This window comes from Lasioglossum baleicum, chromosome 16, assembly GCF_051020765.1.
Source record: "Lasioglossum baleicum chromosome 16, iyLasBale1, whole genome shotgun sequence".
Taxonomy (NCBI): Eukaryota; Metazoa; Arthropoda; class Insecta; order Hymenoptera; family Halictidae; genus Lasioglossum; species Lasioglossum baleicum.
This window is the reverse complement of record NC_134944.1, coordinates 8,470,782-8,487,711: the sequence shown is the minus strand read 5'-3', so window position 1 is coordinate 8,487,711 and position 16,930 is coordinate 8,470,782. Positions and strand designations below refer to the sequence as shown.

The 16,930-nt window shown below is 38.9% G+C and overlaps 1 protein-coding gene across 2 annotated transcripts in view; it reads right to left on the bottom strand.

The window, feature by feature from the left end:
• Positions 1-16,930, bottom strand: part of Cow (Proteoglycan Cow) — a 258,438-nt gene that overhangs the window by 31,383 nt on the left and 210,125 nt on the right. For both annotated transcript variants that reach the window (XM_076440902.1, XM_076440903.1), the window contains one exon: positions 11,539-11,693. In XM_076440902.1, the coding sequence (XP_076297017.1) occupies positions 11,539-11,693 (155 nt within the window). The remainder of the gene's footprint in view (positions 1-11,538; positions 11,694-16,930) is intronic.

The window sequence follows — 16,930 nt, the reverse complement described above, 5'->3', positions numbered from 1 at the left end:
AAAATATTACTTTTATTAATATTATCTACTTTTAATATTATTAATATTATTAAAATGTTAATTTTATTAATATTATCTATTTTTAACATTATTAATATTATTAAAATGTTACTTTTATTAATATTAATATTATATTAAAATGTTAATTTTATTAATATTATCTACTTTTAATAATATTAATATTATTAAAATGTTACTTTAATTAATATTATCTACTTTTAATAATATTAATATTATATTAAAATGTTAATTTCATTAATATTATCTACTTTTAATATTATTAATGTTATTAAAATGTTAATTTTATTAATATTATCTATTTTTAATATTGTTAATATTATTAAAATGTTACTTTTATTAATATTATCTACTTTTAATATTATTAATATTATTAAAATGTCAATTTTATTAATATTATCTATTTTTAACATTATTAATATTATTAAAAGATTGCATAAAATAAAAATCATATTTCGGTTGAAAGAAATCTCTTGATTTTAGGATTAAAATTGCTTCGAGTCCAAAGTGTTAACCTATGATACTTAAAATATTTGCGAATAAGTGTGCACGTTCCTGCAAGCTACTTTCGCTGGTGTATCGGCACCCTTAGAAAGATCTGTGTGGATTAGTGTGTGGGCCAGTAGTATGGGTCGGCCACTGGTCGGACGGACCCTTCCAAAAGCTTTCGTTAGTTAAATCAAATTCGCAAGGAGAGAGGCGAGTCTCTTGCTTCGCTCTACCGTAGATTGTATTCCGAAGAAAAGACTGCGAATTTATTTGTACACCGAATAAAAACGATTCAAGGCGAACATTTCAATTGTACATATTTAACAAACGCGAAAAAAACGAAACGAATCGAGGCTGAGTGTTTCGAGACTGGATTTCGAGAAAGAACCCCGGACGATTCCCGTCGATTCGACTTGCTTTTTCTTCCAGCGATATTGTTTACGGACTGTGTCCCGAGCATTGTGTCCCGACGACACCCCTCCGGACAACCCTCTGTCGTCCGAGACTCCCTTTCATCCCTCGTCCAAACATCTCGCGCTCCCCGGAACACGATTTCAATCCCAAAGCACAATAAACGTGTCTCCCTTCGTCCCCGATCCGCGAACTTGATACGTACCCCTTTTGTCCTCGGCCGGAGGGCTGAATAAAAACAAATTATCGACTCGCTCCCTTCGCCCCGATCCCGATCCCGGTATTTACTCGATTCTCGAACGAATAAACGTCCAATTTCAAACGCGATTTGGCCTCGCGGCTTCGAAGACCTGGCAGAATCTCGAAATATAAAAATTCAAGAATTTATGATTATCAGCCAGTAAATTATAGTTAAAAATTTGCTCTTGTATACAGGATCATCCGTTTTTAAACGGCCAAACGTTAACCAGCTGTAGAGGACCCCAAATGGAACAACTTTTACCCCTATCGCTTTTCTTGTTTCGACCTTGATTTCCAGATAATTGCAAAAAACCATCATTTTTTGAGTTTAAGTGAAATTAAATATCTCAGGACTCCAATGATGAATCTTGATGGTTTTTCCTTTGTTTAGTTTAAAATAAGTAGGGGCATCTTTTTTATTGAATAAACTTTTTTGTATCACCTTCGGATCATGGTTTTTTTGGCGTGGGACACACCGTGGAGCCTGAAAGAAATAAGTTGGAAAGTGGCGGTGTGCCCCACGCCAAAAAAAACCATGATCCGAAGGTGATACAAAAAAGTTTATTCAATAAAAAAGATGCCCCTACTTATTTTAAACCAAACAAAGGAAAAACCATCAAGATTCATCATTGGAGTCCTGAGATATTTAATTTTATGTAAACTCGAAAAATGATGGTGTTTTGCAATTATCTGGAAATCAAGGTCGAAACTCAAAAAGTGATAGGGGTAAAAGTTGTTCCATTTGGGGTCCTCTACAGCTGGTTAACGTTTGGCCGTTTAAAAACGGATGATCCTGTATATAGGATCAGTACCAAAAAATATATAAAAAAAAGCTTTTTAAAAACCATGCTTATATTAAAATGCACTAAAAAGGAGAATGAGAATATAATTTTTTTTAGACATTAGTGATTGTAAATAAAAGCGTGGTTTATAGTCACTAATGTCTAAAAAAATTATATTCTCCTTTGTTCGCTCAGTGGTAAGTGAAATAAATAAGAATTTATTAACATAAATAAAAAATAAAAATAAAATAAAAATGCTCTGCTTGATTTGCAACAAATTAGAGTGAAATGGAAATTCATTTACTTTCTAAATGCGTTTACCAGGCTGAAAATTATACAACGGTATTTCTAAATTGTTCCAATGTTTTTACTGTTTCAAATGGCGCCTACTCATTTTTGTTATAAATGCACAAAATCCACTGTCTAGCGAAGGGTGACATATTCTGGTATTTAGAAAATATTTTAATATTTAGTTACAGTGAACATTGTCAGCTCGAAAAAATATTAAAATTTGTATACACTCCGAAGGTGCGTCCCAGACAATTTTTTTTTGCAAAATGTAGAGAGTTTATCTAACTTTGTTGCTAAAAAAGTTAAAGTAACAGCTTGTGTGCAGATGTTGCATCGTGTGTTCTGATGAAAAAATGAATATTTATATTAATTACTCATTAAAAGGTTTCGCGATCTGCATATTTAGTATTAAAATACTAAATTACAGTATCTCGACATAATTTACATGCAAAAATAATATTTCCCAGCGGAAAGCTTTTCGGTGGAAGCACACAATTAACACGATTTTTCAAGGGTCCCCGATAATCTCAGGAAAAAAATGTTTCGACCAAAAAAAAAAAAGAGTTGAACAGAGTATTTAACAAACTTCTACATGAAAAATGTTTTTCGGAAAGATTCGAGAAAGGTCGTGGGTGAAAGTCGAACAGAAAACCGGAGAACTCAGTTAACACAGTTCGATTCCAGAGAGTTGTATTTAATTGTTGTCGTCGTAATAATTGCGTCTATTCGCAGAGGAACAAACAGTTAGCTCCGACGATTTGGCGGATCTAGCCGGACAAAAGTAATTAACGAGTTCCGATCGAAAGTTCCAGCGAGTTTTAGAAAGGGGTAGGGACGAGTAGAAGAGGAAACGTAGGGGTTCGAACCACCTAGACCCTTTAAACCCCCCGGCACAAGAGACTTCTATCACTGGCGGCGTTTTATCGAGCGGTGCTGTGCGGCGCAGCCCACCTTCAACCTTAAATTACAAGGTCGACGACTATAGCGGGCCCGCAATGCACAGGTATCCCGACTGAGTCGTTACGTCAGGGACGAACAACCGACTTCGAATGCCGTACAACGAACGGCGACGTTCTACTGCCGCGTCTACAGGCTGGTCTACAAGTGGTGTGTTCTCTTCACTTCATCTACGATAATAATGATATATTTAGGAACACAAAATGTGGTCCCAATAAGCGCCCCAGCCTGGCAAAGTGGGTATTCCTATGTCACCAACAATGATGTATAGGATGATGCAAAAGTGATGTCTCCTTACACTTCAACAATAATAATTTTGACATATTCAGGAGCACAGATTGGTCCCAATAAGAGGCCCAGCCTGCTAAAGTTAGGATACCTATGTTACCAACAATGATGTATAGGATGATCCAAAAGTGATGGTTCGTTACACTTCATCCACGATAATAATGATATATTTAGGACCACAGATTGGTCCCAATAAGATTCCCAGTCTGGCAAAGTGGGTATTCCTATGTTACCAACAATGTAGCTGTGTAGCCAACAAAGTGATAGCTCGTACATTTCAAACTATGATAATACTGACATATATTTAGGAGCACAGATTGGTCCCAATAAGAGTCCCAGTCTGGCAAAGTGGGCATTCCTATGTTACCAACAATGATGTATAGGATGATCCAAAAGTGATGGTTCGTCACACTTCATCTACGATAATAATGATATATTTAGGACCACAGATTGGTCCCAATAAGAGTCCCAGTCTGGCAAAGTGGGTATTCCTATGTCACCAACACTGATGTATAGGATGATGCAAAAGTGGTGTCTCCTTACACTTCAACTATGATAATATTGACATATTCAGGAGCACAGATTGGTCCCAATAAGAGTCCCAGTCTGGCAAAGTGGATATTCCTATATCACCAACAATGATGTATAGGACGATCCAAAAGTGATGGCTCGTACACTTCATCTACGATAATAATGATATATTTAGGACCACAGATTGGTCCCAATAAGAGTCCCAGTATGGCAAAGTGGGCATACCTATGTTACCAACAACGTAGCTATGTAGCCAACAAAGTGATAGCTCGTACACTTCAACTATGATAATATTGACATATTTAGGAACACATATCTCAATAAGAGCCCCAACCTGGTAAAGTTTGAATTCCCATGTTACCAACAGGGACGTATAGACTGGCCCAAAAGTGTGGTGGTTCCTTACACCTCATCTACGGTAATAATTATATATTTCGACACACCGATCGATCCCTCTAAGAATCCAAGCCTGCCCAAGTTAGAATTCTCATGTTATCAACAGCAACGTATAGGTTGATCCAAAGTGGTGGTCCCTTACACTTCATCTACGATAATAATGATCTATTGGAACACAGATTCGAATCCTAATAAAAGTCCAAGCCTGACAAAGTTAGAATTCCCGTGTTACCAACAGTAACGTATAGGCTGATCCAAAGTGGTGGTCCCTTACAACTTCATCTACGATAATAATGACACACTTAAGAGCACTGATGGGTCCCAATAAGAGCCCCAGCCTGCCCAAGTTATAATTCTCACGTTATGAATGTCCCACAGTGACGTACAGACTGATTCAAAAGTGGTGGTCCCTTACACTTCATCTACGATAACAATGATCTATTGGAACACAGATTCGAATCCTAATAAAAGTCCAAGCCTGACAAAGTTACAATTTCCGTGTTACCAACAGTAACGTATAGGCTGATCCAAAGTGGTGGTCCCTTACAACTTCATCTACGATAATAATGACACACTTAAGAGCACTGATGGGTCCCAATAAGAGCCCCAGCCTGCCCAAGTTATAATTCTCACGTTGTGAATGTCCCACAGTGACGTACAGACTGATTCAAAAGTGGTGGTCCCTTACACTTCATCTACGATAATAATGATCTATTGGAACACAGATTCGAATCCTAATAAAAGTCCAAGCCTGACAAAGTTACAATTTCCGTGTTACCAACAGTAACGTATAGGCTGATCCAAAGTGGTGGTCCCTTACAACTTCATCTACGATAATAATGACACACTTAAGAGCACAGATGTGTCCCAATAAGAGCCCCAGCCTGCCCAAGTTATAATTCTCACGTTGTGAATGTCCCACAGTGACGTACAGACTGATTCAAAAGTGGTGGTCCCTTACACTTCATCTACGATAACAATGATCTATTGGAACACAGATTCGAATCCTAATAAAAGTCCAAGCCTGACAAAGTTACAATTTCCGTGTTACCAACAGTAACGTATAGGCTGATCCAAAGTGGTGGTCCCTTACAACTTCATCTACGATAATAATGACACACTTAAGAGCACTGATGGGTCCCAATAAGAGCCCCAGCCTGCCCAAGTTATAATTCTCACGTTGTGAATGTCCCACAGTGACGTACAGACTGATTCAAAAGTGGTGGTCCCTTACACTTCATCTACGATAACAATGATCTATTGGAACACAGATTCGAATCCTAATAAAAGTCCAAGCCTGACAAAGTTACAATTTCCGTGTTACCAACAGTAACGTATAGGCTGATCCAAAGTGGTGGTCCCTTACAACTTCATCTACGATAATAATGACACACTTAAGAGCACTGATGGGTCCCAATAAGAGCCCCAGCCTGCCCAAGTTATAATTCTCACGTTGTGAATGTCCCACAGTGACGTACAGACTGATTCAAAAGTGGTGGTCCCTTACACTTCATCTACGATAATAATGATCTATTGGAACACAGATTCGAATCCTAATAAAAGTCCAAGCCTGACAAAGTTACAATTTCCGTGTTACCAACAGTAACGTATAGGCTGATCCAAAGTGGTGGTCCCTTACAACTTCATCTACGATAATAATGACACACTTAAGAGCACTGATGGGTCCCAATAAGAGCCCCAGCCTGCCCAAGTTATAATTCTCACGTTGTGAATGTCCCACAGTGACGTACAGACTGATTCAAAAGTGGTGGTCCCTTACACTTCATCTACGATAATAATGATCTATTGGAACACAGATTCGAATCCTAGTAAAAGTCCAAGCCTGACAAAGTTAGAATTCCCGTGTTACCAACAGTAACGTATAGGCTGATCCAAAGTGGTGGTCCCTTACAACTTCATCTACGATAATAATGACACACTTAAGAGCACAGATGTGTCCCAATAAGAGCCCCAGCCTGCCCAAGTTATAATTCTCACGTTGTGAATGTCCCACAGTGACGTACAGACTGATTCAAAAGTGGTGGTCTTTACACCTCATCTACGACAATAATGACATAGCACATAGCTTGGTCCTAATAAGAGCCGAAGTGATAAAGTGGATATTCCCATGTTACCAACAGCGATCTACAAGCTGATTCAAAAGTGGTGGTCTCTTATACCCCATAATTACCAGCAAGTCTAACAAGCAAGTGACGGATCAGACGTCTCGGTAAGAGTATCGGAATTATCAGAAGAAATTCGACACCTATCTACCCAGCGATATTCGAGCCGTAAGTAGAGTAGCCCCGCGCTGCATCGGGCGTAGCGCAGAACGAACCGTGCCGGGATCGATACGATCGTATCTCCGTATTCGACGTTCGTGTTAATAATTGAAGTGGAAGAACCCGTATTCGGTCGGACGGGAATCACGTTAAACAGTTCCAATATTAAGTGGTATAGATCAGTGCGGCGCGCGGTGTCTCGGTCAGCGTGACCGGTTTCACGGACTCTGGCCCGACGTCCTATTAACCGACGACGGGGGTCCGATCAATTAACCACCGCGAGAAAGTCAATCAGAAATCGACTCTTCGCGCGGTTGTTTTTCAATCGATTCGACGGGGAAATCGAATATCTCGGTCAACTGGGAGCGTCAGCGTGAAACATCGTTACCGGGGCGAGAGAGCGTCGACGGTATTAATGACGTTATCGACAGGGGCCGCGCATTAAAGCCGTGTCAAAATTTATAAATTGTTGATATTCAATCGTCATGCGCGTTTGTCGCACGGCCGGGCTCTGCGCGAGACGGGGGGAGGGGGGGCGGCTCGACGAAACACACGCCGGGAATATTTCACAGCGGCGCCACAGTGCGGACAAATGGCCTAATATTCGGCACTTTTCTCTAAATTTGGTTATTAATGTATATATATAGGTAATTTTTTTACAGAAAACGATATTTACCAATATAATTAATAAATCTATTAAGAAATTAACAATTTTTATTTAAACAAAAATATATTTTTAGAAACTAACAAATTTAAAACGAAATTAATAATAAATGAACCATATTTAGTATTAATAATAATAAACTTAGACAAATTGTAATAGTATAAACCAAATTAACAAACTTAACAAAACGCTATTCGCTATCCGAGTCATCCTCGGTACTTTGAATGTGATCCAAAACGAATCATTCAATCCCGTGATCTTGCACAGTTCTCATTAAATATTGATCAATTTCAGTAAAATCGCAAGATTTGCTTTTTGTTGTCGCATCTCGAGATATTTCAATCTCTTCGGATAAATCGTCCACCCTGTATAATTATTGCAAAATTGTATTATGCATAAAAATGATTATTATATGATTATTAATAACAATTTCCATCCAAATACGCATTTTTTGCAAAAGAAATGTATTTCATATCGTGATATACACGAATATTGAATTTTTCTGTGGCGGACAAATGGCAAAATTTTGTACAAAAATCCAAATTTGTTTACGAATGTATATGGATTGGTAATTATTCGCAGAAAATGAAATTTAACGATATGACTAATAAATTTAAAAAGAAATTAACGAATTTTCCACAATACAACATAAAGGCAAGGTACGGGCACTTATTAAAAAGTTTATAAAATTAAGAGTAGCAGTTCGTTGCAGGCTAAACTATGAAATTCTTAAACTACAACAAGTAATATATCCGAATATGTCAAAATCTCAGGATATTTTTTGCCTTTCTCGAGATATGTTAATTTGAAGTTTTATATGCAAGTAATGAATAAAACCACCGTTGAAAATTTATACAAAAAATAAATCTACTTTATTAAATGTAAAAAGAATGCATATACCTTGGTGAGCATTTTCCATTATACAGAATTATCATTGCAACACTGATTTACAATTAATGTAATATTATTTGATTTTTGGGACTCTGGAGAGTGCGACACGTGGTAAAATTTTTTATAAAAATCTAAATTTGGTTACTGATGTAAATGCAATAGTAATTATTCACAAAAAAAAAATGTAACAATGAAATTAATAAATTAAAAAACAAAAATTAACAATATTTATGCATAAAAATTATTGTTATACGATTAATAATATCAATTACCACCTAATAAAACGTTTTGCCAAAGGAATTTATCGTACATCGTGATATACACGTGTAGTGAGATATGCCACGTTTGTCCGCACTGTGGCGGCGCGGCGTGGCGGCGCGGGCTCCAAACGGCGCCATTGCTATTCGTATTAGGGGCTATGAATTATTTAAGTTGGAATCACGGATTCGCGAGATGAACAGCATACTGTCAGGCTAAATTGCAAAATAAATCTGAGCCGCGACGCGCGGTCGGGGGGGTTGAATCGCTTTCCATTTAACCGTTCGCGGTCTGTGCGCCCCCTCGCCCCTTTGACCCCCGACACCGTACGCCCCTGAGCCGGCGTGTGTCTCGTTATCGTATTTCATCCGACGAAATTCGGTAAATTCTCGGTAAGATCTCGTCCCCGCTTGTACCTGGAACCGGAAGCGCGCGTGTTCCGCGTCGAAGGGGATAAAATGTCCCGTCGGGTCGGGAAATATAAACTTTCGGGTACCCGCGAATTTTTGTGCCCCGGAAAAATTATTTGACCTGATCCGCACCCGAACAAAGACGGAAAACTAGGGTTTTCGATTTCTGGGATCACCAATAAAATTGGAAACTGTCGCGGGAGAAGCCCGTCGGAATCGAAAGGCCGTCGGTCGACGTTAACGAGCACGTGGATCCCGACGGCGGACTTTAATCAATTTTTGGAGCGGGCTGCGCAGTCTAATAATCTGCGTCGGAAGTTTAATTAAAACAATGACGGGGCAGGGGTCGCGCACTATAGAGAGCGAGAGAGGGGTGGGGATGGGGGATGAAAAGTGGTCTTTCGGTTATAACGGGCGGGGATCAAGTATCTCGGTGGAGAGAGAGAGAGGAGACGCAATAACGTGATAATGCAAATAAACAGCCATAATAATGATCGTTTCGGGATCGTTATCGCCGGCCGCGGTTGGTATACTCTGCGGCCGGGAATATTAGTCAATTAGCGCGGGAATTATGATGTATAATCGTCTGGGAGAGGGCTAGAGAGACAGAGCGAGAGAGGGAACGAGGCAGCTCTCGAAGGAGGCGAGTTTGCGAAGATACAGCGGGGCCAGCGAACCCGCAAACTGGATCCCCGTGTCGGATAAAACCGCGATAGACCGCAGAGAAACAGGATACAGGCCTGCGCCAGTCAGCAGTTCCGAATTCTGCTGAGTCTCGTCCCTGGGAAAACGGCCGTTTCAACCGGAACACCCATCCGTCCACCCCCGGTACACCCTCCTCCGATCGGGATTTTCAGGATCGTTTCGATCAGACGCGACTGCGAACTTCCAGTAAAAATTTCGCTACGTACCTACGCGTTTCGTTAAGGTGCGTTTGCACCAAATGTCCACCCCGAAAAAATTCAAACTCACCCTCCGCCTATGGCCGGGGTCCTTCGCGACCCGTAGCGGTGGGGGGATAAACTTTCTATTTCATTTATTGTCTATCTAAATCTGTTCCGATTGAAACGCGCCCACGAATTCGACGCATAGAATTTCAGTATAGTTCGCATATGACTCTCCACCATGACAACGGGAACCCATAAAATTCGCTCAGCGGCCCAGGGCCACGACTTCCCTCCCCGGAATCCAACACTGCGAATTATAAGATCCCCAACGTGAAGGATCCCGAACTTCAGACTTTACAGCGTAATTTTCCTGCAAGTACCATAATTCCGAACGTATTAAGAACACCGACAGCGACACAGCGTTGTTCCATCCAAGTTACTTCACATTATTCCCCGTCTCTTTGGGATAGATTAACAGCGAGAAACAATTTTCTCGAGTCGTTACCTTTGAAGCAGGGCAACTGTGTCCTCTAAGTAATTCTGATTCACCAACATATTTATAGTAACACTGCTGAACTTCTAAGGAAACGAAAAATTTTGGACTTTCTTTATATAACACTGTAGATTTTCGAGAGAAAATGCCGAAAATCCAAGTTTTAATGTTGGAAGTCCACTAGTTCAAAAGTTACGCGTGTTTGAAGTTGAGCGATTTCAAACATTTCTGAACGGCAAAGGCGCCGCCATGTTGGTATGTACGTCGTCCAATGAGCGCACTCGCTAGGTGGCAGCACAGCCTAACGACTATGGCGGATGTCGGTAATGTGAATCTCTATTTTAATACTGAAAACTATTCAGTATTTAATTATAATAAATAGTAAATATTTCGGTAAATTATATAAAATATTAGATCATTGTATAAGTTCGTGCCTGATTTTCATAGATGTCGCAAACTGTACTGCACGGCGAAGTGCGAAAAAAAAAAAAATGATAAATGTAGAAAAATGTTCTACAATTAGAAAAGAGTGGTGTATTCTTTAAAATCTAACCATTGAATTTTATTTTCAAATCGGCCACGAACTTATGCAAACATCCGATAGTTTTGGACCCATTGTTAATATTTATTCGTTTGGTTGTCTATCAACGAGTTGCTACTGTATAAACAGATCCGAATAAACCTTCAACGAAGTTACACGTTAATTTATTTGAGAACGTTCCCTACATCACCGATCATGCTTGAAGATCTACGTTACCGACATCACCGGTACCAACGTACCAACATGGCGGCCGCCCATATCTCTACAAAACACTTAAATTCGCTGCACTTTAAACACGCATAACTTCTGAACCAGTGGACTTCTAGCATTGAAACTTGGATTTCCGGCATCCTCTTTCCAAAATCTACAGTATCACGGTTTAAAAAGTGCACAAAGTTTAACCTACACCTTGTCCTCTCTATTCTTGTATTATTAAGCAAGTTGATTCGATCTTGTGCGACTTTTACGGATATTAGTATGGCACTGAACATTCCTTGTGTGTCTTCGTCACAAGTGGACGTGTCGGATTATGACGGAAGGAACATGTTCTGTTTCAATCGATGTACAGATTTTTTTTCTGGCGAATGTTCATGAATAAATGGTATTTTTAACATAGATTCATGTAAACAGATATACATTTTAAAAATATTGATTTTTGCCCTCTTGGCCGACGCACTGTGCGTCGTTGAGAAATCGATTCGAGACTCACCTTGGCGCGTTTCGTGTACTTCAGGTACTGGTAATGATGATTGTCGTAGTTGAAGTCGCGAGGCGTCAGCGTGATATCGCGGTTCCGCGTCATCTTGCCGAGAGATTTCTGCCGTTGCATCTGCATCTTCTTGCTGTGCGCCCTCAGGTCGGCTCCTTCAACAATCAAACGTACAAAAGGATCGTTAGGCGACGATACTTCCTGTAAAACGAATCGATTGCACACATTCACCGGGGTCGTGGATTCGGATAAAGAAAAGCAGAGCGAACGCAACACGACAGGTCATTAACGAGCAAACGAACACCGTCTGCGAATTAACATATTTGCGGAGGACAGAGGCTGAATTTTCGCGGAATATTTTATGCGTCGTTTGCTCGCTGCTCCGTTGAAAAGAACGACGGTATGAAAGGATAATCGCGGTGAACATCGAGCCTAGCCGCCACGCGATTTATCGAATGTTTATCGACACGACTCTCAAATGTTTGACTTGTACTTCGAATTATCGCCCCGCCGATTTATTTTCCCGCTTCGTTTATCCTGCCTCTCTCTGGGAAATTTCGAATCGAAAATATAAATTCGCTGCTCAAACAAGATTTCTCGGCTTTCGCACCGACATTTCACTAACCCTCACCACTCAAAATTGTTGTACATACACTGAGAAAAAAATCCTGTCGAAACACAGAAAAAATATATGTTGATTCGATAAGATGTACTATTGAATAGTGCCAATATCATATGAACTTATTTCAATATTTAATACTATTGAATTTCAATAGCAAAACTCATTTCCGCCAATCATATAAGCGAATAGCTTGACATCAATGTTTTCAAACAAATAAGATATGGCCTCAAACCAATTCCAGTATAAATCAATAGATTTCTCAAATTTTTTTAACAATATATCTGATTGAAGGAAAAAGAGAAATATTACGAATCGAATAATATTTTCAATCATTTCATGATAGACAATTCAAATACATCACGATTTGCTTCTAAATTTCATACTATTGAAACGAATACATTGATATTCATCGAAGTAAAAAAATTACAATAACACGCGTGTTATTGAAGTAACTACTTTTTTTTTCTCAATGTACCATATTCAAAATGTTGTTTACATTTTTAGATATGTTGTAATGCGAGTATTGTATGAGATAGTATATCAATTTCATATCCACAAAATGAAAGAAATCATATAGAATGGAATAATTCTAGATCGGAACTCTTTAACTTCTCAAAAAATACTCAAGTTATGTGATGTGATATTAAAAAGGTTATCGTACTTTTGAAAATGTGTTGATGGTCGCTCCAGCTTGTCCCTATCGCTACCGCGACGGGTCACAAATGACCCGGCATGCGAAGGATTAACCTTTGGACAACGGACCATTTTTATAGCTACGTATATACCAGAGGTGGGCATTATTTGGCGAAACAAATATTTCAAATACTATTTAATATTTTAAATCTTATTTTGCTTAAAGAGAATAGTATTTTAAATAAGGATACACAATTTCGAAAATAAAATATTTCTATTTTAACAATCCGAACCTCAAAATAAAATATTTCTACTTGAACAATTTGATTCACAAAATAAAATATTTCTATTTTAACAAGCAGAAACACGAAATAAAATATTTCTACTTCAACAATTTGATCCACAAAATAAAATATTTCTATTTTAACAACCAGAAACGCGAAATAAAATATTTCACCTTTTGCATTGTTATAATACTCCGAGAAACCGCATAAACATACAGTCTATCTTATCGTTAAGAAATGATTTACACTCATAAATGTATTGAATTCGAACCATTATTCTCAGCAATAATATTTAAAATTGAAATTGAAAATAAAGACAAAATATAAGTATTTTCAATATTCTTCAAATAAAATAATATTTTCCAAAATTACTGCATCAAATAAATTATTTCATTTTCAAAAGTTACTGCATCAAATAAAATATTTTATTTTCAAAGTTGTACAGATTCCTTAAAATAAATAGGATTATATTTACTATTTACTATTTAAAATACGCTATTTTCCCCAGCTCTGGTATAAAATTCCAAGAACGCGTTGCTTTGTTTTTCTAGTGCACGTGTTGTACCTTTCAATAGACTCAGCAAAATAATTAAGAAATTTTTAGCAGAAAATAATATTTTTTCATGGCCACCTCAGAGCTCGGATTTAAATCTCACAGAACATGTATGGGATGAATTAGACCGTCAAATTCCAAAAAATGAGCGATATGTAAAATCTGTTGCCTTCGTAATTGCGACCAATAACAATTACAAAATAAATTATTTGCACATTAGCTAGTAAACTAACCCTTCTAATTGTCTCAAATAAACTCGAGCTGCTGAGACCAATTTTGAAGAATGTATTCGTTTTTAAAAGATGTACGAATACTTTGTACACCGACTGTAGTACTTTTCACCAAGAAAATTGCTTCTCATCTTCGAGGTGCCCTGATCACGCCGCTTAATATTTCTTTTTCTTTTTGTTTTCTTTACGATGAAGCGCACTCTTTTGTGAACAAAATTAACGTCGAAGATGTCGCTTTTACAGTAATTAACGATTAAGAGTCTGACGATATGTATTCAATAAGGAATAACGCAAACGCGTGTAAAACAGAACTCTCTGAAAATTCCAGGAAAAAGGAAGCCAGGTTTCATTTTTCTCGTTCCAGCAAGATATTCTGCGTCTTCCATTAATTCCGTCGCGTCCTCCGATTTATCACAGGAAATTCATTCGTTAGTTTATTCATACGCGGCCACGTGTAGCCTGTTTAACAATGGAGTCCTGTTTGCGCCTCCCGGAGCCGGGTCGTGGGACAGAGAGGCGCGCAACACCCATCATGAATATTCATAATTGCCTGTTGGAACAATAATGTCGGTGTTCGAGCGCGCGCGTCGAGTTCCGCGATCTCGCTCGCATAGTATTCGCCCTCGCCGGGATAAAATAATCGAACCCCGTTGTTAACCTTTCGAGAACGATCCAGAGGGTGTCCGTCGACGCTCTCGGCGCGAAGAAAACAACTAGGGAAATTCATTGATTCGCAACGAGGAAAAAATGTGACCCTTTTAAGGGAGGTAGACTCTTCTTTTTCCAGGATTGAAAGGGTGCGGGATTCGCCTTCTCGTTTCTCGATAAACACGCCGCTTGTCAGTAGTCAAAAACCCTAGATAAAAAATCGATCTAGCAGCTATTTTTATAGCTACGCTCGCGTCGGTGTTTAAGTCGACGCTTATATTTTTACAAAATTGATGATAAAATCGTGTAATAAAAGTAAATGACCTATGAATTTGCAAGAAAAATAGATTTATTTCGTCATCATAAATTCAACAGAAACAGTGATTTTATTTTATTCGGTTGGCAAATAAGTTCGTTCGATTTTTCGCATTGGAATAAATCGCAAAAACCGAACGAACTTATTTGCCAAACTAATATATCAATAAAATGATAAATGAAAGATTTTTTATATTTTTGCTGATGTCGGAGATTAAGCTGACGATAAATATAATGTTAATAATATTATGTTTAACTATACAGGGTGTCAAAGTCGTCAAACTTGAAGAGACTCGTTCGAGTATAGTTTCATAGATTTCCTCGGATTCTACGAACTCTTCGGAGTCATAAACGCGGTAGGATCGATGACTGCGCGTATATATTTCCATCGCGTCCGATTAATCGCTTTGCTCCACTACTTGCGCGCCGAGTTCCGCGTATCGAATTCGGGGGGGAGGGGGGGAACGGGTTCCGCGTTAAGTTTGATTAATGTCGGAGCGATATTATGGGATTAATTTCGATCGGGAAGGCGTGGAGCGGGTACGATCTATTAATAAGAAAGGCTCCGATGGACCGGATAAATTATCGACAGCCGTACGCCGCGATACGTTTCCACCGGGGTAAAGAAACATATTGATAAGCTTTCGGCTCCCGAGTCGTTTCTTCAGGGGTGGGGCCTCACTCTCTCTCTCTTTCACGAAGAACATGGATGTAGGCCAGGCAAACTTGATTTATTATCCGGGAAGCCGGTTTGATTTATCACCGACAGCTTTTGAGACCCGAATTAATGGCTCTCGCTGCTCTGCTAGGTGAGTCTCCTTCGTATCCCGATTCACGTGAAACCATCGACACCGAAACAAACGTTCGCCGGGATTCGCCTTCCGTCGCGCAACGCGTCGCAGCGCGTCCTGTCGCGTACGTTTTCCAACGATACTCTTCGAGTATGCTACCGACACCGACGTACATCGATCTCCACCCGCCGATCTATCTCTATCTTTATCTCTATCTCTGGCTCCGTCGTCGACCTTTAATTACGCCGAGCGAACCGTTCGATTTCGATCGCGAACAGACCTCTCGCCATTTCTCGCTCGGGATTTACCGTTAAGCGGTGGAACACGTCCTTTGAACGCTGTCGGGACAGAACAGACGGAGCACACGCGTCGCACCGGAGACGATCCTGCACGGAGAAAAATGAATTTTCAAGGAATTTTCTAGCATTTGTTGGGCCTCGTTCCGTCTTCCTGCGAGCTCCTGCGACTAAATAATTCAAATCATGTTCGATTTAATTACTTTTCTTTATCGGTGCATTGTAAGATAGGCCAGAGTAAAAATATTTTATATTTTATTTTATCGCAAACAAAAATGAATTTTCAAGGAATTTTCTAGAATTCGTTCGGCCTCGTCCCGTCTTCCTGCGAGCTCCTGCGTCTAAATAAATCTAATCGTGTTCGATTTAATTATTTTTCCTTATCGGTGCATTGTAAGATAGGCCAGAGTAAAAATATTTTATATTTTATTTTATCGCAAACAAAAATGAATTTTCAAGGAATTTTCTAGAATTTGTTCGGCCTCGTTCCGTCTTCCTGCGAGCTCCTGCGACTAAATAATTCAAATCATATTCGATTTAATTACTTTTCTTTATCGGTGCATTGTAAGATAGGCCAGAGTAAAAATATTTTATATTTTATTTTATGGCAAACAAAAATGAATTTTCAAGGAATTTTCTAGAATTTGTTCGGCCTCGTCCCGTCTTCCTGCGAGCTCCTGCGTCTAAATAAATCTAATCGTGTTCGATTTAATTACTTTTCTTTATCGGTGCATCGTAAGATAGGCCAGAGTAAAAATATTTTATATTTTATTTTATAGCACAGAGAAAAATGAATTTTCAAGGAATTTTCTAGAATTTGTTCGGCCTCGTCCCGTCTTCCTGCGAGCTCCTGCGTCTAAATAATTTTAATCGTGTTCGATTTAATTACTTTTCCTTATCGGTGCATCGTAAGATAGGCCAGAGTAAAAGTATTTTATATTTTATTTTATCGCACCGAGAAAAATGAATTTTCAAGGAATTTTCTAGAATTTGTTCGGCCTCGTCCCGTCTTCCTGCGAG